Raw genomic sequence first — 27,884 nt, forward strand, 5'->3', positions numbered from 1 at the left:
TGGACCTTCTCGAACAAATTGGTGACGGTGTAGTGACTTGAAAGTTTCCATGATCTAACGATTCGGTTGTGGGTTACCTAATAAACAGTTACAGGTAAACTGTCGCAGCCAGCCTCAACCTCGAAGCCGTGCGGCAAAATGATCCGATAAACCATATTTACAGTTTTACGGCATCTATATGTAACTAATCCGTGTTTGCTTCAAAGTAGAGCTTGAAGCATTCACTTCATTGTCTAAACTTTAGATTCAATCTTGCTTTTTCTCATGATTATGAAAACGAGAATTCAGTGAAATGTAAGGTAGATTTTAGGTTAGCTTCAATTTCTCAACATGATTAGAGAATGAGTTGATGAATGTGAAGTAAAATCACTTTTTCTTAGTAACACAAATGTGACATGCATGTAGTTTTCGCATAAATTACTATATGAGAGTGAAATTATAATATAAGAGAGCACGCAACAATATATGATGATGCTACATCAATTTATGATAATTAGTAAGCATATTGTTACTGATTTTTGCTTTTTTCTTAATTTACGAAAGATAATCTTATTGACAGAGAAAGAATAAAAGGAAAAGGAATAGATGGTTTAAAATGCAATTTGAGAGATGGGGGGAAGGGCGAGAGAGAGAGGGAGAGTTGGATAATTTGGAAAGGTAAAGAGTAATGATGATATGGAGAGGCTAAAGTTAAGGTTAGTAGGGAAGGTATAATTTATGATGATTAGGTTTTGTGAAGACCACGAGGATGTGATGCGGTGTGTAATCATTTCATTTGGTCTGGGGAAGACAAGCTTTGAATTGATTTTAGTAGTGGGTAATTCTATATAATTTGAGCTACCATCATGATTCATTATGATCATCATCATCATCAGCGTTATCATGGATTATCTTCTTTTACGAGTGCATTTACTTTTACGAGTGTGGTGTTCCTGATAGCTTTATGAATCTTTTTCTGATTTTGATTTTGGTTCAATTTTCTTCTTCGCGATACTGCAAACTACGGGATTCCATGAGATTGCTCAGTTGACATGATTTGAAGGCGGCAACAAAAGCAAAACATGCTGTGCAAAATGCCAACATACGGCAGAAGCCATGCAATTCAGATCCAATTTGAATTTCAGAGCCCAATAATGGGCCAGATAGCAGCCCGTATCAGTATCTCGAAGGATTGTGGAAAGCTCTCTCATAAGTCACAACAAAGCATAATTTGTTGTATAAAATTTTTGATGATTACAGCTACAGGTCTCCGATTCTATACCATAGATCAAGAATTGAGGCGGTGAGGAAAATTATTTAGAAGCACCAACTCTGATCTTCATGAGGAAACTTGTTTTTCATTTCTCAAATGAAACAATATACATTGAGCATATTTATGGATGCAGAGGTTACATTTTTTCAAAGATTAAATACGCGATTACGGAAGGAAAATGTAACAATCTGTTTGGTGCGGATCGTGTCTTTGACAAGTGCGGTTCATATCTTTGATAACTCCCTTCAATACCGTTTTATTTGACATTTTCAACACTCCCCCTCAAGCTGGTGCATAAATGTCTTGCATGCCCAGCTTATTTACGAATTTTGTAAATGCTCTATTTGAAATGGCCTTTGTTAAAATATTTGCAAGTTGATTTTCTGATCAAATTTTCGGCAGTTCTAAGATTTTTTCATCTAATTTTTTCTTGATGAAAAATCTATCTACCTTGACGTGTTTTGTTCGATCGTGTTGAACTGGGTTATGGGCAATATCTTGTGCAGTTTTATTGTCACAATATAATTGTATTGGTTGTTGTGATGGATAGTCCAAATATTTTAAGATAAAGCTTAAAAAAGAGAAAAAAAAAATCATGATTCAGCTATCTAACGGATCATGCCATCATGATAGTAAATTAAATTCAGCAAACACTTGTATCTGGCGGAGAAAGAGGAGCAAGGCCGAGTGATGGGAATGCAGACCAATATTATGATAGCAACAATAAGTACACTGAAGTTTGCAAAGGCTGCAGGTTTCAAAAGCAAACATCTCCACCTGGCTAGCATTTTCCACCCCAATTTCTGCTTAGTCATACTGTCTTTGGCAAATTTACGCAAACAGGTTACCAAATAGCAAACAATTAATTGATCTACATATGGTATGGTATAGATTTCTTCGTGCATGTCTTCTATCAGAATGCAACATGCAAATTAATGCAAATCAGCTGGGGAGGAGAGAAAAATTTTCTATTCAGCACATAGCAAAATAACCATAATAAACATACTGTTAGTAATTGCAAATCTTGATTTTCTTCTTGATTATGATACCAAACTTGAAAAGAATTGGCTTTTCAAAGCAAAATTTTATTTCCGTTGCATGACACAGAAGATGCATTCAGTAGTTGCAGGGTCTTGAGAGAATCAAATCTTCATGGGCACAGGCATCTAACACTGTATACTCTATATCAATTGTCAAGAGAAAGTGAAAGCGAACGGCAAATTAAAGAGGAAAGACGCGTTCTTTGTAGTTTATTATGAACAGAAAAAGGCACGAGTGAGTCAGCCGAGAACAAATAATTACTCAAAAAATTTATAATGATAATCAAATAATGAAGGTCGATAAAGGAAAAGTAACAGAGGGGGCAAATCTAGTTTGCTCGAGTTCACTGCCTCTACTAGTTTCCACCAGTTCAGGCGATGTGGGATTTCCGTGTTGGTTGAAAATTTAAGTGAATCAAATGCTTTATCACAAACAACTATGGGCTACAAAGTCAAAACATGACCACAGTATCACAGATCAAATAGAAGAAACAGAGAATAATATGCAGCCAAAATTTTGAAGAAACATTGCTGGATTCAACAAAATTCTTAAGGCAGATGAGCAACAGTATCACATCAAATAGAAGAAACAAATAATATAAAATTGAAAAAACATTGTAGAAATTCAGCATGATTTTGAAAGCAGATGCGCACGATCTATCCATCTGAAATTTCGAAATGGGAAAAAAAAAATTTGGACCATTTCTCGATTTGTGCGTGTCATCCTTGCGCAGGGGCCATGCTAATCTTCTCTGTATCGTTCCAATTTTATCGGATGTCTCCGAAGAGACAGTAGCACTCGTTGGTTATGATTATATTAAGACTCTCAACGAAGCGCAACTAGACGATGTGGGATTTAGTTCAATTTGAACCGAACCACATGACGTCTGTCTGGCTATCATAACTTTGGGCCCTTCCTGAGCCCAAAAAAGATGCTATGAAGTCCAGTCCATGCAGTAATTGTTTTTATTAATATATATATATATATATCTCTGCACGCGTAGGTCCAAAATTTACTCTTATAGATAATATTATAGTAATTTTCCCTAAAATCATAGAAGGAAGTCTTTTTTTTATTATTATTATTAAGATGGGCTCAATAAAGCGAGCTAAACCGGAACAATACGGGGTTTAGCAACCCCAAACATGTCTTGTCATAAAATTGAATAAATACACACAGACGGGCTAGTAAATAAATGTAACCCATGAGGAACTGAATGAGTCATATTAACCATGAAATCTGTAGCTGAATTCGCTTTACGAAAAATGTGGGTGAGGGAAACTTGTCAGTTCCTGCTTAGAAGATCCCGCACAGCAACGACTAGAGCATAGAAAACATTAGGCACGACCACCTGCTTAGAAATCATCTGTGAAATACATAAGCTGTCCACTTCAACCAACAGCCATTTTATGCCAACATCCCACGCCAGGATTAACCCTTGATATAGACCCCATAACTCAGCTATAACCACCGGACACTCCCTAATATTCATACAAAATCCTGAAATCCAGTAGCCAACAGAGTCACGAATAACACCACCAGCCCCTGCATCCCATGAATTTCGAACGGATCCATCCGTATTTAACTGGTGCATTGAAAATAATATGACCGCAAAATTGATTGAATACAAGTTCTTAATGTGAGATAGGGTACAAATAACAGCACATGCAACGTTGTTGTTTGACGACTCGGCGTTCAAGTTCCAATTAAAGCTCATTGTTTGCAGTTTGAGCTCTCTAGATTTCACATTCCTTTCTGCCTTATTTTTCAAAGCAAAGTACGAGCAACAAGTAGCAAAGTCACGCATAACTTGTACGTTCATCATTTATGGTCCTTAAGCAATTCACTCGACCTCTAGTCAACTTAGGTAGTTGCTTTACATGAATGTCTCACGAGACAATTATTTTGTATATAAAATAGAAAAGTGAATTTAAAAATCATTATTATTCATTTTATTTAGTATTATTATTTTGTAATTATCTTTTTTTAAATAAACTATTAAATTCCTATAAAATTTATTTAATGTAGTACTTAGTAGTTTTAATTTCTACAAAATCAATAAATTAATTGTTTCAATCCTACAAATTCTATATTTCATTGTTAGAATTAATATGTTATATTTCAAAAGTTAGTAGGTTTAATTTCTACAAAAACCAATAAATTAATAGTTTCAATCCTACAAATTCTATATTTCATTGTTAGAATTAATATGTTATATTTCAAAAGTTAGTAGTTTTAATTTCTACAAAACCGATAAATTAATAGTTTCAATCCTACAAATCTCTATTTCATTGTTAGAATTAATATATTATATTTCAAAAGTTTTATGTTCATTTTAAACCTCTATAAAAGCCCCACATTTTATTACTTATCCATTAAATTTTTCCTCCAACAATCAAGACATGATATGTTCTTTGTGTTTGAGAGAAAGAAAGAGAGAGGGAAAAAAAATCATGCTTCCTCTATTTTCCACTTAAGAAGAAAAAGAAAAAATCTAATAGTTTTCTTTATTCTCTATAACTATTGGCCATTACTCAAATCCTCAAACAATTAATATAAATATAAGTTAATTTATTATTAATTCTTAATCCTGAATGGATTTTTCATTATTCTCTTAATTAATTGTGTTATTTATTTATTCTGATTTCTTTTTAATATATTCTTTTATTCATCTACATTTTTTTGTGTGTGCTTGTTTTATCTATTTTGAAATAAAATTATATAGAAAAACTTTAGAGAATAGAAGAATAGAAAAATTAGGTTAATTTAGAAAAGGAGTAGTAAAAAAAGATATAATTCGAGTTAAAAAAAAAGTGGAAATGCTATAATTGAATTAAAATTTCATGAATTAGCAACAATAGAATATAATTTTATTTAGTAATTTTACATTTTAAAGTGTTTAAAGAATTAATTTTCAATCAATAATACACACACACATATATAATCCTAAATTTGAAGAAGAATTAATTAAAATCATTGCCTAAGGCCCCAAAAATGGTTGAGCCGGCCCTGGTTGGGAGCAATATGATCTGGTACATACCCTAACACAGAAGATCCACGGTTTAATAAACTGATGATCAATGGATGGACAACATTTTCTTTATATAATTTCTTGCTTATGATAGCCACTGAAGCCAAAAAGTATACTGTTTATGTTAATCATTTACCAAAAGAACGAATAACATAAAAATTCATCAGGTAATTAATTAAAACTGTAACGCATAATTAATTTGTGCAATGCTAGTTCACGGTTATTACTAATTATTAGTAATTGGAACATGTTCTGTTCTTCTTGCTTTTTGATGGCGAGCGAACCCCAAAGGAGTTGCCTTTTCTTCAAAGCAGCATATAATATAATACTTGTTTGGCATTAGGATTCTTTCTACGCAAGGAAACCAAATGTAGAAAGTGCTGTTTCCAGTAATCAATCAGGTATTATGATACTTTAATGTTATAATGACAAACAATATTTATATCTAATCTGTGTGTACGATTTGTCTTATATTTTACATCCTAGAGTAAAAAATTTTACGATTTATCGTACGTATTGTCGTTTTATGTCGTAAAACATACTCAAAAATATTACGACACGTTGTACAAATTGTAAAATTTTGTACTACTTGCCGTTTGTGAAATAGTTAATTCCTCGTAAGGAAGCTTAACAAAAATGAAATGATCTGTTTTGTGATAATCTTGTATTCTTCTCAACTTGTTACCCTTAACATTATGTTTTCAAGACACATAAAGAGTCCCAAAAAAAGAAAAATTACAAGACGAGTCACAATTGGTTCGAGGACAAAAAATGAATTCAATTTAAGATTTCACATGCAAAGAACGTTGTTACTCCATTCATCAAAATACAGACAATTCTCGAATACATTTTCAAAGTAAAGTTGGTTTTCATATCTAACTGTAGAAACAATGTTGTTAGCCCCCGACTCAAACATGACTCAACGAATCACCACCGACCATTAGTGCCATGCACAAGATGTGATCACTGATGTACGAACAATTTCACCTCCCTTTAAATCTGAAGCCAAATCTTCACATCTCATTCACATTTCCACCATGGCAATGCCTAACTCGTTCTCAGTTCCCGTGCCATTAGCAGCAGCACACGATGAAGAGCACATCTTTCGTAGCAGACATCCTGCAGTGCCAGTGCCTGAAAACGTGACGCTGCCTGATTTCGTGCTCCAAGATGCTGAGTTGTACGCGGACAAGGTTGCTTTTGTGGAAGCCGTGAGTGGAAAAGCATACACTTATGCCCAAGTGGCACGGGACACCAGAAGATTTGCCAAGGCTTTGAGGTCTCTTGGGTTGAGAAAGGGGCAAGTAGTGATTGTAGTGCTACCTAATGTTGCTGAGTATGGCATTGTTGCGCTTGGGATCATGGCTGCTGGTGGTGTCTTTTCGGGTGCTAATCCAACAGCGCATGCTTCTGAACTTAAGAAGCAAGTAGATGCTGCTGATTCCAAGTTGATTGTATCATATGCACCAATTTATGAAAAGGTGATGCCACTATCAATCTCAATTATATTGTTATTAGAGCGAGTTTTAAAAGCACTTTGTACGTTCTAATAGTACCAAAATCACATTTATTCAGGTAAAAGGCCTGGGGCTACCAATAATTGTACTCGGTGAAGAACGCATTGAAAGTGCCATAAATTGGAGCGAGCTTCTTGAAGCAGCTGACAAAGCAGGCAACAACTTTTCCAACGACGATGATGTAAAGCAAACCGATCTGTGTGCCCTCCCATTCTCATCAGGCACCACAGGGATTTCGAAAGGTGTGATGCTAACACACAGAAATTTGGTGGCAAATCTATGCTCCACGCTCTTCAGTGTAGTCCCTGAAATGATAGGCCAAGTGACCACACTTGGCCTGATTCCATTCTTTCACATTTATGGGATCACTGGAATTTGTTGTGCCACGTTGAGGAACAAGGGCAAAGTTGTGATGATGAATAGATTTGAACTTAGGGCCTTTTTGGATGCATTGATCACACATGAGGTCACGTTCGCACCAATTGTGCCACCAATAATCTTGTCGTTGGTTAAGGATCCTATTGTCGATGAATTTGACCTTAGTAAACTTCAGCTTAGAGCAGTAATGACTGCTGCTGCTCCACTTGCCCCTGACCTCCTCTCTTCCTTCGAGAAGAAATTCCCCGGTGTCCAAGTCCAAGAGGTAATTAAGCTCAACGACCCTACTTGCTGAAGAAGTACTTATTATAAAAACACTCTCTAATCCGCCTTAGTTATAATTGAGCACTTTGCATTGACACTAGGCCTATGGACTGACTGAGCACAGTTGCATCACACTCACATACGGAGACCCTGCAAATCCCAGTGCCGGTTCAAAGAAAAACTCGGTGGGATTCATTCTCCCAAATTTAGAAGTGAAGTTCATTAATCCTGAAACTGGTAAATCTCTCCCCAGTAACACTCCTGGTGAGCTTTGCGTCAGAAGTCAATGTGTAATGCAAGGTAAAAGTTATTATTTTCATCAAATCATAATGACCACATAATTTTTGTTTCTGATGAACATTAAGCTCAAATCAAGACATTGGTCAATGTTTAAAATTTCTTAAACAGGTTACTATAACAATGAAGAGGAAACTGCAAGGACCATTGACAAGAATGGGTGGCTACATACCGGTGACATTGGATACATAGATGATGACGGAGATATTTTTATTGTTGATCGCATCAAAGAGTTAATCAAGTACAAGGGGTTTCAAGTAAGACCAAAAGTTGCAGCTTCCCTTGGCTTAATTTCTTTTTAACATATACTGTGGCAAAAGAAAGCACAGGACCACAATTATTTAATTGCAATGAAAGAAAGGACCCCGGGATTTTATTTTTGTTGGATGTAATAAACGTGGCTAAATAAAATGATGGGTTTGGTTAACAGGTAGCCCCGGCTGAGCTTGAAGCCATCCTTTTAACTCATCCCTCGGTTGAAGATGCTGCGGTTGTGTCGTAAGTGTAATAGCACTGTTATTACTATTTGAAGTTTAGAATAATGCAAATTAAATTGCAAAATGTGTGTGTGTGTGTTTTTTTTAAATGTAATATTGCAGGCTGCCTGATGAAGAGGCAGGGGAAATCCCGGCCGCCTGTGTCGTGATGAACCCAAATGCCAAAGAAAGTGAAGATGATATTATGGACTTCGTGGCCTCCAACGTCGCAACTTATAAGAAAGTGAGAGTCTTGCACTTTGTGGATGGCATCCCAAAGTCTCACTCTGGGAAAATAATGAGAAGGATTCTCAAAGACAAGATGCTTGAGAAGATGCGAAAGTGAAATCTGACGCAGCCGGCTTATTAATTTTCTCCCCTTTGATCACTTGTTGGATGCTTAACATTCATCGCTCTATGTGTTAACTTTGTGTCCTTCGATAATTTGAAAAGACACTTAAATACTTTGGGCTACCTCATTTGCTGCTTCTCTCACTCGCCTCTTTGTCTCCTAACCTAAGTTGTCATATTTCATGAAAGAAAAAAAAAAAACAACAACAAAAACAAAAACTGAAGGCTAGTGGTCCACAAAGCATATTCAAAGAAAGAGCCAGTAAAGGCCAGGCGACGCCATCATTGAGCTATTGCCTAATTCAGCCCCTCACGTGGGTCTCCTGCGTTAATCACAAGCATGAGATCTTGAGAAGTCTCAATTAATAATTTCAAGCTGATTAAATTAAAGTAGTGCCTACTTCAGTCCGCACAGGCACACAATATATATTTATTTTTAATATAAACAAGTTGGTAGCCCCATTAATAAATTTATCGTTTTTTTTAACTTTACAATATCTGAATGACCCACATTTCACTGTCCACGCGTCTCTCAACAAATCGTCTAAATCTGATACTCAATTTTATAATTTTATGCCTTTTTATCATATCCCATGTTGATTTTATCATTGGAATGTATATATATATATTTTTTAATGATTTCGATCATGATGATGATATTCCGGTGTTGTTGATGTTAATTGTTATTGTTAATTATTATCCCAACAATTAGGGCTTCCATTCATTTTGTTAGCATCATAATGTCTATTAGTCCCCTGTTGTGATGCATGATTTCATAAATAAATTAACATAATGTTTGGATTTAGTATCTCAGAAGTCAGACCCAATAACACGCAAGGTTACTGTAAATTTTGAAATTGTAATTGAATAAATGAATGAATGTTTCCTTTTGACTGTTTGAAAGAAAAAAAAAAAAAAGTACTTCCCACATTTTGACGCTCAAAACCTTCCTAAAATTCAAGATGAAAAGAAATATAAACAACTAAACTTTATTAAAGCTCTCTTGGACTACTAAATTGACGCGAGGATTTTGTTGTCAAAGATTTCTTGCACATTCGATTGATTGCTAATGACTCTCAGTACAACTGATCTTATAGAACATAATTTAAGGGATACTATTATCTCAAAAACTTTGTAAAGTTTCTATTTTGAAATGACCATTAATTTATCTCTAAGGGTTTGCTCATTAAGTGACAGTACTCATAAGCAATTCTTCATTTAGACCATTCATACAAATCATAATGCGGAAATAAGATAATATGGTAAATTATGACTGATATACTATAGTTTTGATGATGTCAGATCACGTATAATATGTTAAAAGGACATGTTGAATAATGGGGTCCAGCCATTGGTACCACAGTTTTGTCCTAAATAATGATCAATCAAGTAGTGGTAGACCCATAAACTTAAATTAGGAAATGTTAGTTTAAAAATTTTTAATTTAGAGTACTTATTTTTTAATGTTCACAATGAGGTCCAACATTTAAAATAAATAATTTATTATTATTATTTTTAAAATTTAAGATAAAATAACAAAATTTGAGTTTTTGAGAACCAATATCTAAGTGAGAATCAAATATCTAAAGAAATAAAATTATATGGGTATTGAGATTTGAATGAAGTGTCCAAAATAAAAATAAAAAAACATTCGTATCACTAAACTACAAGCATTTCACTATGTAAAAAATATGTTCAAAATTTTTTTATTTAATTCTTCTAGAACGGGATTGGAGTATATTAAAATAATAATAATAATAAGTGAAAAGATAATTTGAGAAAGAGAGTAATGGCAGAATACAAGATCAGGATAGTTACCGCATTCATGCTTGCACGGAGTGTAAAAGATAAGATATTACCAGTTTTGTAAGAAAAAAGAAAGAGAGAGAGAGAGTGATGAAGTTGACCAAATATGTACAGTCAGCACAGTCGGCGTGGAGGGGCGAGTCGACTCAGCCCGAGCCAGACATCAAATCCTTGTGTGTCCTGTTCTGGCAAGTAAGCGCCATCTGTTTTTAGGCGTCGAGCAAGAAACGAGAAAGGTCCATTAAAAAAAAAGGGGCAAAGCTGTGAAAAGTGTGTTAGGACCAAGTGGTCTCTGCAGCTGTCCCTTTCGTTATTTTTATTTTTTAAATTTTTTGTTGTGCCCCAACCAATAATGAATTATGTATGATATGAATGCTTCTTATGAAATGGCCATTTTTCTTTTTTTTTTTAGCAAATGCTAAGTTATAATAGTTGTAACATATATTTTTTATATCAATCACATAAATTATGGGTTTTATAATTTTGTATGGTTCACGTAAGAAATATATATTACAATTATTATAACTTAGAGGCTCCTTTTTTTTTTTGTTTAACTCTTATGAAATGACTTGATTCCAAAGCCCCCACTGGCCACTATCCATAACCATCCACCCATCTCTTCAAAGTATAGTTCCATTGTTATTATAATGCTCTAATCTCTCTCTCTCTCTCTCCAGCCTAGCAGCTCGCACTTGGATTCACTCTCAAATTTCTTCAGGTACACTTTTCTTATATATTTTTTAATTTTTGAATTTTGGTTTTTGGCTTGCTTCCAATTCCACTCAATCAGCTTAACTCACCGACTGTTAAAAAGGATCCCACCTTGGGATTTGCGTGAAGTGGTTTCCTTTTGGCATGAAGTGATTGAAGTTAAAAGAAGAAAGTAATAATGAGAGGTATCGCCCCCGGGAGGCAGCAGGTGAAGCTCAAAAATATCCTCCTAAATTTGGAGAAACAGAGGCCTAAGCGAGCTGCAGTGAATTGGTTTTTTGCGGCTTAGGTTGAAACATCATTTTCTCTGTTAGCCGCTCGCTGCTTTCTCTGTTTGTCTGCACTTCATAAAAGGAAACTAAGTAAGGTGGTCAAAAAGATAAAAAAAAGATCCTTTTTCTTTCTTTTCATTTCCTTCCCGTTTCTTTTCTTAGCAAAATGATACCCAAAAATGACCTCGTATGTGCTTGCAACCTGAAGATTTTTGCCGGAAATCCCTTCCCCCCTCCCAAAAAAAAAATTATACCTTCTGTTGGCTGTTGAAACTGTGGAAACGTAGGAAACCCTAAATTGGGAAAAGTCATTTTTCTTAAAACTTAGTCATGTTTGTGTGTTTATATAAAAGTTCATTTCTTATATTGAAAAAGTACAAAAATTAAAAAATCTAAACTTGATATGTTGCCAATTCTCTTTTTTTTTTTGGGGGGGGGGTTGTCTTTAAGGAAGTTGTAGAGCTTAGTCCGGTGATTGATGGTGTCTGTTGATTGGGTATTTAATCTTTTCCTTAATTCATTAAGAAAAGAGGTCGTTGGAATTGGTCATATACCGCAGAGACTATTTCTGTTTTTTTTTTCAACAGTAGCTTTTGTTGATTCCCTGGTTTGATGGGGGCATTTGGGCTTTAGTTTATATTGGAAACAGTTGTTGTGGACCTCATTCAATAGTCTTGAGGTAAGAGAGAATTATTAAGGTTAAAGTAAAAATGTAAAATGTGAAAAATTCCTATCCAAAACAGTTACAGTTTGTGGGAATTAATAATTGGAGAGAGAGAAGAGGACTTGAATCTCTTGAGTCATTATGTTTTTTTCCCAGAAGTCGAGGATGGTTAATTTAAGATGAAGGTAAGTTTTTGAGGTAATGTTGCACTTACAGTGTAAGTTTTAGGAATTTGACTGGATTTTAGAGTCGAAATCACTGCAGCAGTTGCATGAGACTTGGGGTCAATTACTGTCCTTATAAAACTTGTTGGTGGTGATTAGCAACTACTGTCCTTATAAATCTTCTTTGTCTTAGACACGGTTATTGTTTGGGTTTCTCCAGGTCTGGAATTTACCCAATTAGTTTGATGTTAGCTGAAGATTTTGATTTAATTTATTGAGTTTTCAGGAATGCAAATTAAGATGTTCAGGAGACTTCCTTGGGCTGAGATGTGTTTCCTTTATGCTGATATCTCTGATGCTTTCTCTGCAGACTTTGTACTCTGGTGTTAGGTAGATTTAAGCTGCTTCTGTCCAGCTGTTTTGTTCAAATTTGGGTAACAAGCAGAGTTCTATTTAAGGGGATCAAAGATTTGCCTCTCGTTTATATAAGTAATCATATGAATCTTAGAAAATATATAGTCTGCCTTTTGTTCATGTGAGATTTGGTGTTGATGTATGCTCTGGGTTATCTGCTGCATAACAGATTATTGGATTCTTTCCTGATTTCAATCCAAATTTCTTCCTGTCTTTTCCTGCCTATTCATGCATGCCCCTGATGTTTTTGATGTGCAGGGTCTGATGCTTCAGTTGCTATTGCCTTTTATGGAGAAGAATCTCTTACCGTGAAGTAAAGCTATGAGTTCAATGATGGAATGGAATGGAAAAACCCCCTTACAGTGGGACTGGGAGAATCTTATCATGTTCAATGCAACGGCTGCTGAAAATCCAAGGAAGACGCGACAAATAGAGTGGGAGATTGATGGAGATGGGGGAATCGACTCTACGTCTTTCTTTTCATCAGGGGGTGGTGATGGCAGTGGTGGTTCCATTTCTGATATGGGACTTGCTTCTTTGTCAAAGAGCTCAAAATCAGCTTCCAATAATTCATCATCAATGGGGGAAACAAAAACATCAAAATTTAGGTTGGAGGCTTCCGATGATGTTCTTGAAGATTTTGACTTAAAGAAAGAATTTGCCAAGGCTGAGCCAACAGGCGGTTCCCCAACACTTGAAGCTTCAGTTGGATCTGGTGAACCATTGCTTGGTTTAAAGCTTGGTAAACGAATGTACTTTGAAGATATTTCTGCTGGAGGCAATGGTAAGAATTCATCTTTTCCTGCAGTTTGTGGATCATATTCTACTTCAGCAAAAAGATCCAGGTCCAACCCCCAGACCACACAGGCCGCACTTTGCCAAGTTGAAGGCTGTGGCCTAGATCTTTCATCAGCTAAAGATTACCATCGCAAACATAGAGTTTGTGAAAATCATTCGAAGAGCCCAAAGGTCATTGTTGGTGGTCTGGAACGTCGGTTCTGTCAACAGTGCAGCAGGTAAAGCTTCTATCCTTTGCAGATTGTTTGATGGATGCCAATAAAACCTGCAAAGGATTTCTTTTTGTGCTTGTTCCGCTGCATGGGAATATCTTGATTAATGCTTTCATCTCTCTTTATTCAAAATTTGTTGTATTAGAAATTGCTTGAAATCCTTCCTATTCATCCTGATGAAATTTGATATTTGATCTGATTTTCACTTTCACCATGATGTCAAAGGTTCCATGGTCTATCAGAGTTTGATGAAAAGAAGCGGAGCTGTCGTAGGCGTCTTTCTGATCACAATGCTAGGCGCCGAAAATCACAACCAGAAGCAGTCCGATTGAATCCAGCAAGGCTGTCTTCCTCACTCTATGGTACTGGTTTTAAACTCAGATTTCTCATTCCTTTTTGCAGCTATTGTGGAGCTCAACTGCACCAACTTTTTAAATATCAAGCTGCAATCATGATATAGTCTTCTTAATTTCTCACAAACTCTGAAACGAATTGCGCCTACAATAATTTTGCGGAAAGTTTAATTTTAATTTTAGGTCTCAAGTCAAACTGTTTGGCTAATAGAAGTTTTACATGTCACATTATGTTTTCTGTATTACTACATATTTGCAATTAATAAACCATATAAGGAGACAAATGCAATGTTAATATAGTGATGGGGAATTAATGACTGAAATTTTTTAACAAATTATAGGTGCTGTATGATTGCAAAAATTAAAGATTCGTAAAATATTATTGATTTTTCAAGCAATCACAGACAAAATTATGCATTTTTTTCTCATATGACGTCATCATTAGGAGTCAAATAAATTTGTCCTTTTGTTGAGAATTTGTTTAATATGATTTTTAAATCAAACATTTCAATAATTTCAAATCATTCAGTTTGAGGTATACGTCACTATTTGAGAGCCAATTACCAAGTCTATTCTGTATACAAGTAAGTTTTTTCTGTAACAAAGTGCCACCACAATTGAGTCCAACAACTGTGTCAATTTTCCACCCAAAATTTTGGTAATGGTATTTCACCATACCGTTGCATGAAGTTTGATATGATCTGAATCTACTTGTTCAGATGGGAAGCAACAGATGACTTTAGTTTGGAATAGTGTCCCATTTGTACACAAAAATCCTACTGAAACTTTCACTTGGGAAGGAACTTGTGTCTCCAAGTCCACTCAAACAAAAGGATATGCATCAAAGTCAGCCAAAGGGGAAGGCACTGATGTGCTTCTGCAATTACATGGCAATCAGCCGCCAAACTCAGTCCCTGCACGTCGTGATGATTCCAATGGGCTCTTGCTATCCAAGGCCAAGGTTACTATGGCTGAGGTTCTTGACCAAGGTTTGTTTTGCTTAAAATAGGAGATCATTGCATTCAAATTTTGATTTTTAAGGCAACTATCCGGCTTATTACAACTATCCTTAGTCTTTGGTCTCCCAACATGGCCTGCATAGTGTTTGATATTCCCATTCATGCTAATGAACCAAAACAAAGGTTTTCATATGCTATATGTTGAAGAGAGAATGAAATTTTGCTGTCACAGCTGAGTGAGTAGTTAGACTTTCTAGGTTAGAATGTTGGCAGACACCATTCATGGGACAGATGATTTAGCTCAACCCAATTGCTCTTTTTATTTATTTTTATTTGTTTTTGTTTTTTTTTCAAAGAATAATGGTTGATTGATTCCAAAATTACCTTTTATTATTAATTGCCATCTGTAAAATTTGCTATGGGCATGTGTAAAGCAAACAGAAGATAACCTCCTTTTTTTTTCTTTTTTTCAAGTTTTCTTCTTGTACTGTAGAAAATGAAAAATCCAACCCCGGACCCACCTATTTATTTAGACCACACTACTCTGCCAATGCAGCTTTTGCTTGCATAATAAAAACCCGGAATTTACTTTGCTGTGAAATTGTGAGTTGCTTTTGCTGGCATAATAAAAACCTAGAATTCGGTTTGCTGTCAAATTTTAAGTTCGTGAGCATTGAATGCAAAATTAAATTGAAGGCCTGTGTGTCTAGAAATTTTGCATGAGTAGGAACAAATAGATTTGAGAAGTAAAATCACCTGCACTATTTCAGTAAAAAGAAGCAATATGCACATTGTTGGTTGATTCCAAAATTACCTTTTACTAGTTATTCTGCCCAGGAAAATCTTTTCTCAATTAGTTCACCTAAATTTAGAAGTAATCAAGAAAATCTAATCTCTTAGGAGAGTAGAGAAGTTGGGGTAAAGAAGGAATTTCCTGTCGTGATTTTGTTCTTTGCTTTGAAAAGCATATGACAAGAGATACTTAAGCTAAGAGACTGGTGGAAAAGGAGTAACAATGAGAACTATAATGTCTATCAGCAGAAGTGCTGGCACTTCTCAGGTGTGGATTAGCGCCATCCTAGGGAAAACTGAAGCAGCTCTAGGTAACTGGTGTAATAATTTTCAAGATATATCAAACTCAAGGAAAGTTTGGTTTTCGGAAGCCATCATGTAGAAACGGTTAAAATATAAGTAAACAAAATTGAGTTGCAGTTGAGCTTTCATGTTAATCACTAGATAAATAGATGCATGAACTTATGTTACGTCTAATTTCGCAGGTCCTGAAGAATCCATGATTTCTTTCGATCTGGGTGCGACACAAGATTGTCATAGTGCTCTCTCTCTTCTGTCAAAAACTTCTTGGGGGATATGTGAGCCAAAAAAGGTTTCGCAGCAGCACCCCACGAGTACAAGTCTTACCAACATACCTCACGCTGTCATGCCTGCAATGGCCCAAGGTTCTCCATTTGCTTCATCAGAATACAGGCAAATTGGAAAACTGTCCACTGAATTCCAAGTGCATGCCTCATCTTTTCACCAAGATGAAGGAAATTATATTCAAGAGATCCAGCTGTACAGGGCACCATATGAGAGCGACTTTTATCCCACTGTGGACTGACTGGTTATGGCCAATCAATCACTTTAGCCTAATAATTTACCTGCTGAGGTGAGTTATTTTCTATTTACAGCTAACCAACTTTACATGTTCTTTGCTTGGTGTCTTTTCATTCAGCTAAAGTTTTTGGTGATTAGTAATTCCTTATAAAGGTGTTTGCTAGAGAGGACCATCTGGAGTCCATTCTTCTGTTGCATAGACTAGACTTCAAATTATGTTTTTTTCCATTTTTTATTAGTTGCATTGTTAGAATCCTGTGCTTAAAGGTTATAATAATGTCCTGCAAAATTGCAAACGGAGCATGCTAGTCCCTTCTCATGCTGTTCTGTGATTTTGTCCGTAACCTTTACTTGCAATGTCCTCAGTTTCTGACTTTGTTTCATCATCTCCAGGAAGTTTTCTTAGTGCCCACTTTCTGGAACCAACAAGTTCCCAGATATCAGGTATCAGTCACGTCAAATTCTACGAGCTGTTTTCTTGTAAACATGCTTCATTACCCATATTATTCCACCAGTCTTAACTTATTCTTAGTAGGTACATGCTATAAACAACAAAGGTTGATGGAGCTTTAGTATTATTACTTTTATGGTAGAAAATCTTATCAGTGTCCTGACTCTGTAGCATCTTATCCAAGACACTATGAAGTATTTATTTTATATCTATGATTTTTTCTCTTAAGTACATGAGCCGAACGCTTAGACATCAATCTCTGAGTAAACTTAGACAGGCTAGAAAACTGGAAGATGTCAAAACTATATATTCTTCAGTCTTCAAGTCTTAGGATTAGGTTCACTCAGGAGGCAGTAATTCCAATTTGGCAGTGCCATCAAAGGCTATCTGCTAGCCCATCTTCTCCCACTTAAAAACTTTGGAGTTTGTCTCTCTCTTTCATGATGGCATTATCTTGTTTGTACTATTCAAGAAAAATGTGACCTTGCTTGTATTAGCATTTGACACTACCCTGTGAAAGGTGTACTTGCTTGCATTCCACGTTTCCAAATTTTAATGCCATCAAGTGGATTAGTATGCTGTTCGTGTTTTCTGTGTTTTTGGATAATTGGGGAGGCTCAACGGAAAATTCATCCAGAGTAGCTTTTCACGAGGCGGTGACTGCACAACGTTACGTCTAGAACCTGGATAACAATTTCTCATTATAGGACGTTTGCTCGAGGCAGTTACTTTACTCCAGATTTCGTTGTGAGTGCATAATCCAACGTCTCGTGGCGCTCTTATCATTTAAAAAATGCAGCAGCAATATGATATCTCAAGTCCTTAGTATTGAGAAATAATATTAAGATACAAAAACCTTTTAAAACCGCCACTTCTACGTGGGGAGGAAAAAAATTATACAGGCACGCGTATTTATATAAAATACTAAAATAAAAATTAATAATAATATGTAATAAATATAATTTTAAAGAATAATTTTGATAAAAATAATAAGCATATAAATTGTTTCTCACTAGGCAATTGTTATTATCAAATCAAAACTTGCCGTTATATTTACAACACTTTTAGTGCTTAAAACCTCAGTACTTTAGTGCTTAATACAGAATTTGCAATTCAGATGCTATTTGGAGGGCAATGCATACTTGTTTCACCATCTCCTGTTAATACATCACTATTAAAATAATATATTTTTTTTAAATCTAAAATAATATTAAATTGTCTCATAAAAATCTTTACAAAATTTAAAATTCCAGTCCCATTCCGAGGTTGAAAATTGCTTGCCCTTTCCGATTGTTACCAAGCAATGGATAATTCTTATCTGAACTCAATCTAAGATCAGTTTCAGAATAGAATAATGAAATGAATTTTAATTGCTCTTTAAATTCAACTCTCAGTTTAAACTGCTCTAGGTATTGGCTACTAATCTGACTCTTTTGAGTCCAAATACTTCATCATGGTTCCAAACATGTCCTACCAATGTTCCTCAGTGCGCTCAAACAAACACTTCTTCCATCGTGTACATAAGATCTCTTGATCTTACTTGCAACCCTATCTTGCAGCTTATAACCAACTTTGATTGTCATATACACATTTAAAATTTACAGTGACAGCAAATTGAATCCAAAATATAAATATTTCGGACTTTCAAGTCAACTACTGCTAATGTTTTTCTGCTTATATTGCCCATTACTCTTTGATAAAACTGTGTTATCAGCAGGATCTGAAAAAATGTAAAATTTAACAAAATCACCTGCCTGCAGCTGTGCCTAAATCCTGGGCACCACTGGCTGGGTGTGCAGATGGATCCACCATGCACGGAGCCAGTTTCCAGGATTTACACATATCCAAACTAGTGAACATACCTAACAACAAATTTTAAGGACAAATCACAGCACCGTGGACCAGTGTGCTTCTAATTATTTATCTACCTTCAACCTCTTGAGCATTCGTCAAATAAATCTCATATCATCCTCCCTGCCACACAACAAATGCAAAAACTCCTCCCCACCAAACATCAAATGCAAAAACTCACTACCAACAGCTAAAAATGGAGAAAAATAAAGGGATAATGATGATAAATGAAGTTACATTTAAACATGGCCTTTAATGCATGGCTCTATGCTATCGGTATTTCACTCTAAACAAAGCATGCAAGGGACTAACAGCTGAATCTTCATTGGATCAGATTTAACAATCGACAAACAAATCCTTAACTTTACCATGCCACTAATAACTTTTCAAAGCAACAAAACCAGATCCTTGCAAGAAGCCCACCATGTCATGGTCAAACAATGAGAAAGAAAATAGTCTTGCCATGGTTCTAAAGCAACTGACCAGTTATCAGACGCATTTTCCAGCCCCCATTTTATAAATAACATGCGACCTATGGTGTGCAAGTTGGGAACTCCAAAATATGAAAGAAGCATCTCTATGACGATGATGCTTCAATGCTATGTAGACAATTCAAAACCAAATGAAAACCAGAGTGGTTCAGAAGCCACTAACATATCTAAAGTTTAAAGGTAACAAACTAGAACAGATGAGTTGATTTCCAAAAGTACAAAGCCTAACTAATAGAAATCAGAACCAACCTGTAGAATCTTGCCAGAACAAGCTGGCTGACACTTTATGTATCAAAGGATCCATAAAGACCACAAATACCATCAAATTTAATACAACAAGTTGACACGAATCATGAGAAGGTAGAGTAACTCGACAACCGCTGCAACATGAGGACGACAAGACTGACTTTCAGACACCCATATTGAGCAATGCTGGAAGAAAACCCTGGACCTTCTCAACCCTCAAACATGTCCTAGTACTCACTGGAACAGTAGACAATTGTAAATCAATGGATGAAAAGGAGAAAAACAAAAGACAATTAACAAGATGCTTTGCAAGATCTAATCAACATGAGGATAAGAGAAATTGCGGGGGTAGAGAGAAGAGGGGGAGGGAAAGTGATGTTTTGCAGTGATACCATAGATTGTTTGTGAAGTTTATTTCTAATTGAGTTTTTAACGTGCACAAATATGATTGATAAAAACAACAATTTCGAACAACAAGCTGGAGCACAAAAGAAATGAATCACACAACAGACCTGCTCATTTTCTTCTGTAGTTGGTGAGAGAGACTTCTTTGACTCAGCAGGTTTATCAGCTCCACAATTCTGCCTGTTGCATTTGGTCCTAAATGGGTAGTTTATGTTGTTACATTTCTCACACTTCCAGCTACCCTCGGGCATCTTTTGTTCTGAGAGGGATAGAACATATAAGTATCCACTTATCAAATGACCATAACCATGTTTGCAGATTTAAGAGGACTTACTTGAATTTTTGTCAGATTTCGCCGCCTGCATTTGCAGGAAAATAAAGTAAGTAATACTAAAGACTAGATGATTTTAAAAACATGCTTAACTACCACGCCCCAACAACAACCCCCCCCCCCCCCCCAAAAAAAAAAAAAAAAGAAACGAAACGATGATGCAAAGATTAATTAAACGAATAAGTCTTAGTGAAACACAATAGAGTGCACTAACACTTAAATTTGAAAAATTAGTTTGAGCATAATTTAAAGGAAAAAATTCAGTTTCAGAACAACAGAGAAAGAGGAACAAACCTGGGATCCAGGCTTTGGCGTATTACATTTCCTCATGTTACAAACAGTCCTAAAAGAAAAGTTGATATTTCCACATTTTGGGCATGTCCAGTCATTATCACGTGTTGCATCTGGCAGATCAGAAGAATGGAAACATCAAAGTTGGTAAACAAACAAAGTTGCCATAGGGCAATGCAATTGATGGTTGTTTTTTAAGTGGCAGAAATATTCCAGACCTGCACCCTTTCTCTGAGATTTGTCATCTGGGAAAAATCCAGGTCTTGGACCCTGTGCAGGAAAGTGCACTCATAAATTTTACCTCAGATATGAAAGAGGGAACTCTAACCAAAGCTGAATATAAGAAAGGAATATTTCCTATAGAAAGCGAGAATAATCAATTCCCAAATGTAATTACTGCTTTGCTAGCTTCCAGATGAATGTCCATGCAAGCAAATACACAAGACCAGGAAAGATAGACTGAGAGGATAGGATATATATTGATTAGAGACATATTTACTTCATTTAATTTGAATTAATAGAAATACACCAGATTTATCAACTGCAAAAGCGTAAAACACTACCATAAGAAACTCAGAAATTAATATTGTATCATATGAGAGAAACAAACATGAATCCTGCACATTGGTCTAATTTTCAAATGATAACAATAAGATCAAATCATCATAATATGAGGCAAGATCTTAAAGTACCATAGCAGCAGGGCCCATTGGCAGACCTAAGCCATATCGGTCCATCAAGGGAGGTGGCATGCCATAAATTCCACCTGCAAGAAAATGAAAAAGTGATCACTACGGTAATGCTAAACTAGAAGACGTATACTAGCATGCACAAGCTGCTGAAATGAATGTGCACTGTCTAAGAAGATTATTAAAAAGTTTGCAATTGGTACATACGACCAAGTATAGGTATGCATATGATAGAAATTGAAAAAGTAGGGAGAACACCGAGAAATTGCAAATACTAATAGAAAAAATAAGTAAATAATTAACACAACAAACAAACATGAACAAGAACCTTATCAAGTTATTATGACGGAAAAAGGAAAAGCAAAAAACAATAAAGGGAAAGATGCGAGGTAAAACCATTTCCCATCATAGAACCACCAGAATAAGGAGGTGGTCCAGACATATGTAGCGGTCGGTAAGGGCTTCCAGCAGAGAGACGACTTCCATAGTTGTAATGATAGGCTGATCCCCCAGAAAATGGAACATCGTATGGAGGAATAGATGACCCATTGAAGAGGGAAGAACCATACGGCGGCATGCCCAGGTACATAGAAGAGGGTGCACCAGAACCAACATAAGGAGCAGATGATGAGTAATTCTGTGGGGCTTGCAAGGGCTTTGCTGCAGGTTTCTGTGAAAAAAAAATGTTCTTGTACATTGAGAAATTGTTTAAGAGAACTACTTTAAAAGCAGCCACAAGAAACAAAAAAGACCAGGAAAATCAGTAGTTATCAGTCAAATAGTGGTAATCAATAGAAAACACAAAACAAAAACTTGATCAACAAATGTAGTTGAGTCTAATCATAAATTAGATGGATAACTGCAATAAGTACGGCAAAATCAGAGGCTACTGCAAGCATTTAACACGACCAGAGTTACATTATTTTTAACTAAGCACATACCCCACCTCATCCCAACCCATGCAAAAACACAGTTTAAACCTAATCCCTCGCCAAGGTTGGTGTGAAAGGAATTAATCCCAGACCTCTAGTTACACTGAAAGCAGACTAACCCATTATGCAATCCCCTGGGACCAATAATGCTTACAAAATAAGTGTGTTTTAAGAACGAAAGAAAACCTTCAAATACAGAATCCAACCAACTGACATCCACTTGCTTCTGACCAGTTTTCTCAGGTTAAGAACTAATATGTTAATTTATGCTTCCACTATTTCCGCACTCTTGAAATTCAAAGAAAATACCCTGTCAGACTCAATCTCAACAATGAAATATAAATCAAAATCATAATGTGCACAGAAAATTGAATCTCCATCAATTTATGCTTGCAACAAGTGCATTCTTTTCTTAAAAAAAGAAAAAAAAAGGCATCAAATTAATCAAGATATCATAAACACAGTTGATTACTTACGGAATTATGATCCGCTGGTCGGGGTTGAGTGCAATTACGCATATTGCAAGTCATCCTGAATGAAAAGTTGACATTGCCACAGCTTGGACAGGTCCAATCATCTTCCCTCCGACTACCTACGGTTACCAAGAATTCGATTATCAAGTCTTGATGTCATAACTAAAATATCAGAAACATCAAATCTTGGTCCTGTGGAGTAATATATTCAATGTCTAATACAATATAACTACATGGCACGCAGTAGTCATGCACAACAAAGCATGCATTTCCTTTTAGAAAGAATCAAAGACAGTGGAACCTTCTTCATATGTTTAATTTATCAGAATGTTTGTGGAACCACTCAAGTCATTAAAAGACCAAATTGGAAGCAGGATTTATTAAGTTTGCAATTGCACTTTAGCAAAGATCAAATAACCAATACAATCATCTTGTTGATGAAATAGTCTCTCAGTATTCACCTTTGGGAATCAAAAGCAATCAAATTGTACATGATACTTTCATCGCAAAAACTATTGATCAAATAAAATTTAGACTAGTGATTATTTAATCTTGGGTCTACTCCATTGCAGACTGGCATGCTCCTAGTGTATATGTAAGCAACCTAAACATCCTAGTACTCGTACAAATGGGTCAATACTGAGACATGCACAAGAAAATACAACAAAATTCAGAATATATACATAGTTGTGAAGTCGTTCAAGAAATCCAAACGGGCGGTAATTACTTACAGCAATAAAGAAAACAAAAAAGAAAATGCATACCATCAGTTCTAGCACGCTTGGCAGCAGAAGAGTTTCTGTTATCAACCTAAATATGAAAAAAAAAAAAAAAAGAGCAGTTAATCATTTGCAAACCACTAAATAAACTCATAGACATATATGAGGAAACAATGAAATAAGGTAGCAAAATTTACATACTAAAATGGCGCACCAAAATTGACGATCTACGAAGAAGAGTAAATTGCGAAAGAACAAAATTTTCAACAAATTCATAAATCGACAGCTTAATTCGTAAAAAGACGATGTAGAAAACGGAACGGAATGTAATAATTAAATAGAGATTTCGACAAAACCCTAGCTAAGAAAATTAAATAACGGAACGGAATGCAATAATTAAGTAGAGATTTCGAAAAAACCCTAGCTAAGAAAATTCAATCGAATCGAACAATGATATACTGAGGAGCTACTCAGATCCATTCCATTAGAGTTCAAATAGGGCAACAGGCACTCAAAATGAGTTGAGAAGACAGAATAACAAATCGAACGAATTGTAATATGAACTACCTGTGACATAGCGGCTACAAGCAACGGAGAAACGGCGATGCGAGAGCTTTCTCTCTTGGGTTCGAAAAGAGAGATTGTTTTAAGGTGCCACTGGTAATTAAAGGCAAGTGACAGGCTAAAAAGTGGAGGCGCGATTAAAAAGGTGATGAAGGAAGGGATCGGTTGTTTTTATACACTAGTTCGTGTCTGAGTTGGTTAATCCACGCGGCACACCGTTTTGATGAATAAGGACGGTCCATCTGAAGATTGTGGGCCCCCTGCGACGGAACGGTTGGATATTGATTCTTTGAGATTTGACATAGTTTGTCCTGACGCTAAATGACCGTCGGATATTATCCAGCGAATCAGGATGACACACGACAGCAACTTGAGAAATAACTTGCTAAGTCCGTAATGTACGGGTTCACGGTTGACAGACAACTATTCAGTTAAAACATAGAGCAAATGGGTAACAACCGCGCGCGGCGCACCCATGCATGTATCGATTTATCCAACAGTTTTAGGATGAATACTTATTAAATTCATATGCTCAAAAACTGATGTATGGTCTTAACTTTAATGCACGTGATTATAAAATATAAGACAATAAATTTATGAAGATTGTTGGGGTTCTAATTTTTGTCGTATGTCAATAAATTTTTGTTGATTAACTTGTAAAGTATAGTTCGATAAAACATTTCAAATGTCTTGCCAATATCAATGAGATATTGTCAGTCAGTTAAATTTAGTCCAAATCCCAAACAATGTAAACAAGTCATTTTACCATAGATTTTGGCTATATTACCAAAAAAAAATTCTTAGAGATAAATTTAAAAATAATTTTAATTTATGGTTTAATGAGGTATCTTTAGGAAAAAAATCGATGAGGATGATTGAATAAATATATCATTGACGTAGTAAGTTAAAAGCATTATCTGCTTCACATGAGATGAAAAGTGGTAGCACTGAATTTAGGTAAGTGAATTAGGTGAAATGAAATTTCTGATTAATATGTGGGAGCATAATTTTGTAATTTTTTTAAAATTAATGTCTAATACTCTTTAATAAAGAGTTTAAATGAGAGTAAGGATGTTTGTGTGGCATACGAATCATTGTTATTTTAACTTATTATTTGTTAAGTTGATGACAACTCCCTGTAGGACAAGGAAGGTCAATGACTACTAGGTATGTGTAATTATATGTTTCAACTATCAATCTCAAAGTTAAGATCTATTTATAGTCGTATGGAGCGGTCTTTTTAAATTGAAGTCTTAGGTTCGAACTTTAATGTGAATGTGAGTTAATAATAATAATAAAGTAACTATCAATTTTCTTTGGCGGCGACAATTAGAAATAATGAAAATAATCATATTTAATCTGGGCAAAACTATGGTACCATAGTAGTACCATACCACAGCTGGATTCAGCCCACATTTATTATTATAATTGGATCTAATGCCTGGATTCAGCTGTGGTATGGTATCACTATGGTACCATAGCTGGACCCATTTAATCCTTCGATATATCTCATCAACCCCTACTTTTTATTACCTTCAAATTGCAATCTCTCCAAAAAAACAGAAAAAATTCCAATTCCAGAGATTCAGCCAAGAGCTTTGTCTCTCCTCTAAATGTCTTTCATCTTAAGCTATCATCATCCTACATGACCAAAAAAAATATAATCTAATTTTGTAATAAATTAGAGCTACATTTGTTAATTGAATATTAGTTGTCGACATTGAAATTGAAATTTTTGTTGTCATCTTACCCCCACTTCTCTAGCGCAATGAGGAGCTTTCAGATTTTTACAAAATTACGAGCTCCACGCCAGTCCTTTCGATTCCACTTATTGATGTCCGCAAACTTCAAATTTTCTTGCAAGCACAACAATGGCACCAACTGCAGGTGCCATTAATTTCAGAATTAATCGTACAAAATCTATCGCTAAAACCCTAAGCCGTCAGTGTCAATATCCCCCATTGTCAGCGCGGACGATAGCCCACAACTATTTTTCTTTTTTTTTCAGTTTTAAATTACAGGCAATCGGCCAAACTGCAGCAGTTTGAGTATTCTCCTTTAATTAAGCATTATTGAATTGGATCAATTTGTCGTCTTTCTCGCTTGTAAAATGCAAATGGAGAAATACATCTCTCGAATATTTATAAAGGTTATTTGTTTGGACAAATGTTTTATAAAATTTAATGTAAAATTGTAATCCTAATTAATTGTCTGATTAGAAATGCAAGAACAGAGATACATCCCTTGAATATTTTATATGAGGGTCATTTGTCTAGCCAAATGCTTAATATAATTTAATGTAAAGTTGTAATCTCAATTATTTATTTGATTGTAAATATTAGTAATTATTATCATATATTGAATTGTACGATGTAAATATGATGAAATATTAGTTGTAAAAAAAAAAATTACAGCCATTAGATCTTGGTTACAATCCAATGATTCTTCTACAAAATGACAAAAATGGCGAACGATATCCTGGGTAAAGTAATAATCGAATCTACCTTCAAATTTTTAATAAATAATTTATGCATAAGAGACACACATTTGCAAAAAATAGCTTATTAATAAATAATGTGCACCATATGAATTTATGCCCTATCGAAGATTCTCCTTAGCTTTTTCACATCACTTTCACCATTATGGTTGGCTTTACCGAATGGTAAAGTGACGATTTTTTTCAATGAATTGATATTTTATGGTGTGTAATCTCCTAAATTTGAACTTTAGATATTCCAAGAGCAGAAGAAAATAAATTTTAAAAAAAAGTTGATAATCACAACGAACTGTATGGTTTGGTAAATAATCCCGTGATTTTGTCTTTTACTGAAATTGTCTTTGGATTGGAATTAATATTATCCAGCGGCTAAGATTGAATAGTTGAAATAGAATATTACGGGCTACTAGCTTTTCCGATATCAGTACAATTTTGGGTCGAAATCGTGCGGTATCAAAAAAGTGATTTTTGGTTGGCGACAAAACGCAATGGCATTAAAGCGTGATTAATGGGGTACGGGTATGTGTGTTTGAAATCATTGGCATGGGATGTTTTGAAGAAGAAAGAGAATAGATCGAGAAACATTGCTCAGTGCTTGGGATAATCGCTTGCTTAACGATAGTCAAGTGTTTTATTCTTGTCTTGACGTATTTTTCTCTTTTGAGATTGGTGGGGTGGGTCCTTAAATTCTGATGACTTTTGCGAGATTTGAGTAGTGGGTTTTGGTTTTAGGAAATTGTTTTCTTTATAATTAGGTTCTCGTGATGTCTTCATGTTCTCTGCAACTACATTGAGATTATGTGAATTTCTTATGTTTGACAAAAGTCCTGTAACAAAAAAGAGTTGAAGTAGTCGGCGATGGCGAAAAGCAAGTTTGAGGTTGTTTACTCTTTTGAAGTTGAAGATGAATTTTCATGTTCAATCTTATTGTCGTTAGAGACATAATCTCTCATTAAATTAAAGAAAAAAAAAAGGTAAACGAAGCAAAAAATAATAATGTTGAATGTTCGCGAAGTGTGTTTATTTGGGTTGCTTATTTTTTGCCCACAAATTAGTGATTGCTTGTTTATGTTGTGATAGATTTTGTTAAATTCTTCAAAAGAGAGAGAGAGAGAGAGAGAGAGATTTTGTTAAGTTCATAACTTTTGAGATGCCAAATGATGAGAGATTATTGAATTTGATGAGCTCTTGTGCATTTGCTTTGATAGAGTTGTTCTGGATATAATTTGATGAATTCTAATGGTCAAAATTAATTCTTTTCTTTTAAAAAAAATCTTATTAATGATTTTTTAAGATATGGTTTAAACTTGGTTGGGCATAAACATTAATACATAATTCGTTTGTTCAAAATATAAGATATCAAATAAAAT

General features: G+C 35.2%; 3 protein-coding genes and 1 non-coding gene across 17 annotated transcripts; 2 read left to right on the forward strand and 2 right to left on the reverse strand.

The window, feature by feature from the left end:
• Nucleotides 1–2,980: 2,980 nt before the first annotated feature.
• Nucleotides 2,981–3,083, reverse strand: LOC112099408. The gene has a single exon (XR_002906212.1). It is a non-coding gene; the product is annotated as a U6 spliceosomal RNA (small nuclear RNA).
• Nucleotides 3,084–6,339: 3,256 nt separating this feature from the next.
• LOC18044719 (4-coumarate--CoA ligase-like 1) lies at nucleotides 6,340–8,746 on the forward strand. 2 transcript variants are annotated; one of them, XM_006437949.2, is made up of 6 exons: nucleotides 6,340–6,805; nucleotides 6,900–7,484; nucleotides 7,585–7,783; nucleotides 7,892–8,037; nucleotides 8,211–8,278; nucleotides 8,380–8,746. In XM_006437949.2, the coding sequence occupies exons 1-6, from the start codon at nucleotides 6,362–6,364 to the stop codon at nucleotides 8,600–8,602; spliced, it is 1,665 nt and encodes a 554-aa protein (XP_006438012.1). In that variant the 5' UTR covers nucleotides 6,340–6,361; the 3' UTR covers nucleotides 8,603–8,746. The 2 variants fall into 2 exon arrangements, with proteins under 2 accessions (XP_006438012.1, XP_024041083.1); XM_024185315.1 differs by having other exon boundaries at nucleotides 8,211–8,284; nucleotides 8,380–8,410.
• Nucleotides 8,747–10,984: 2,238 nt separating this feature from the next.
• On the forward strand, nucleotides 10,985–17,253 carry LOC18044720 (squamosa promoter-binding-like protein 2). 11 transcript variants are annotated; one of them, XM_024186763.1, is made up of 7 exons: nucleotides 10,985–11,131; nucleotides 11,228–11,491; nucleotides 12,897–13,654; nucleotides 13,874–14,010; nucleotides 14,721–14,990; nucleotides 16,238–16,626; nucleotides 16,968–17,253. In XM_024186763.1, the coding sequence occupies exons 3-6, from the start codon at nucleotides 12,960–12,962 to the stop codon at nucleotides 16,576–16,578; spliced, it is 1,443 nt and encodes a 480-aa protein (XP_024042531.1). In that variant the 5' UTR covers nucleotides 10,985–11,131; nucleotides 11,228–11,491; nucleotides 12,897–12,959; the 3' UTR covers nucleotides 16,579–16,626; nucleotides 16,968–17,253. The 11 variants fall into 11 exon arrangements, with proteins under 11 accessions (XP_024042531.1, XP_024042529.1, XP_024042528.1 ...); XM_024186761.1 differs by having other exon boundaries at nucleotides 11,228–11,486; XM_024186768.1 differs by lacking the exons at nucleotides 10,985–11,131; nucleotides 11,228–11,491 and adding an exon at nucleotides 12,451–12,614 and having other exon boundaries at nucleotides 12,897–13,353; nucleotides 13,447–13,654.
• Nucleotides 17,254–18,578: 1,325 nt separating this feature from the next.
• Nucleotides 18,579–24,178, reverse strand: LOC18044721 (ranBP2-type zinc finger protein At1g67325). Of its 3 annotated transcripts, XM_024186771.1 has the most exons (10): nucleotides 24,021–24,175; nucleotides 23,499–23,544; nucleotides 22,738–22,853; nucleotides 21,726–21,999; nucleotides 21,333–21,406; nucleotides 20,859–20,910; nucleotides 20,644–20,753; nucleotides 20,353–20,377; nucleotides 20,126–20,277; nucleotides 18,579–19,850 (listed from the first exon to the last, which is right to left on the reverse strand). In XM_024186771.1, the coding sequence occupies exons 1-10, from the start codon at nucleotides 24,027–24,029 to the stop codon at nucleotides 19,848–19,850; spliced, it is 861 nt and encodes a 286-aa protein (XP_024042539.1). In that variant the 5' UTR covers nucleotides 24,030–24,175; the 3' UTR covers nucleotides 18,579–19,847. The 3 variants fall into 3 exon arrangements, with proteins under 3 accessions (XP_024042539.1, XP_024042538.1, XP_024042537.1); XM_024186770.1 differs by lacking the exon at nucleotides 18,579–19,850 and having other exon boundaries at nucleotides 19,863–20,277; nucleotides 21,747–21,999; nucleotides 24,021–24,178; XM_024186769.1 differs by lacking the exon at nucleotides 18,579–19,850 and having other exon boundaries at nucleotides 19,864–20,277; nucleotides 24,021–24,177.
• Nucleotides 24,179–27,884: the final 3,706 nt, after the last annotated feature.

The sequence above is a fragment of the Citrus clementina genome, unplaced genomic scaffold, assembly GCF_000493195.1.
Source record: "Citrus clementina cultivar Clemenules unplaced genomic scaffold, Citrus_clementina_v1.0 scaffold_4, whole genome shotgun sequence".
Taxonomy (NCBI): Eukaryota; Viridiplantae; Streptophyta; class Magnoliopsida; order Sapindales; family Rutaceae; genus Citrus; species Citrus x clementina.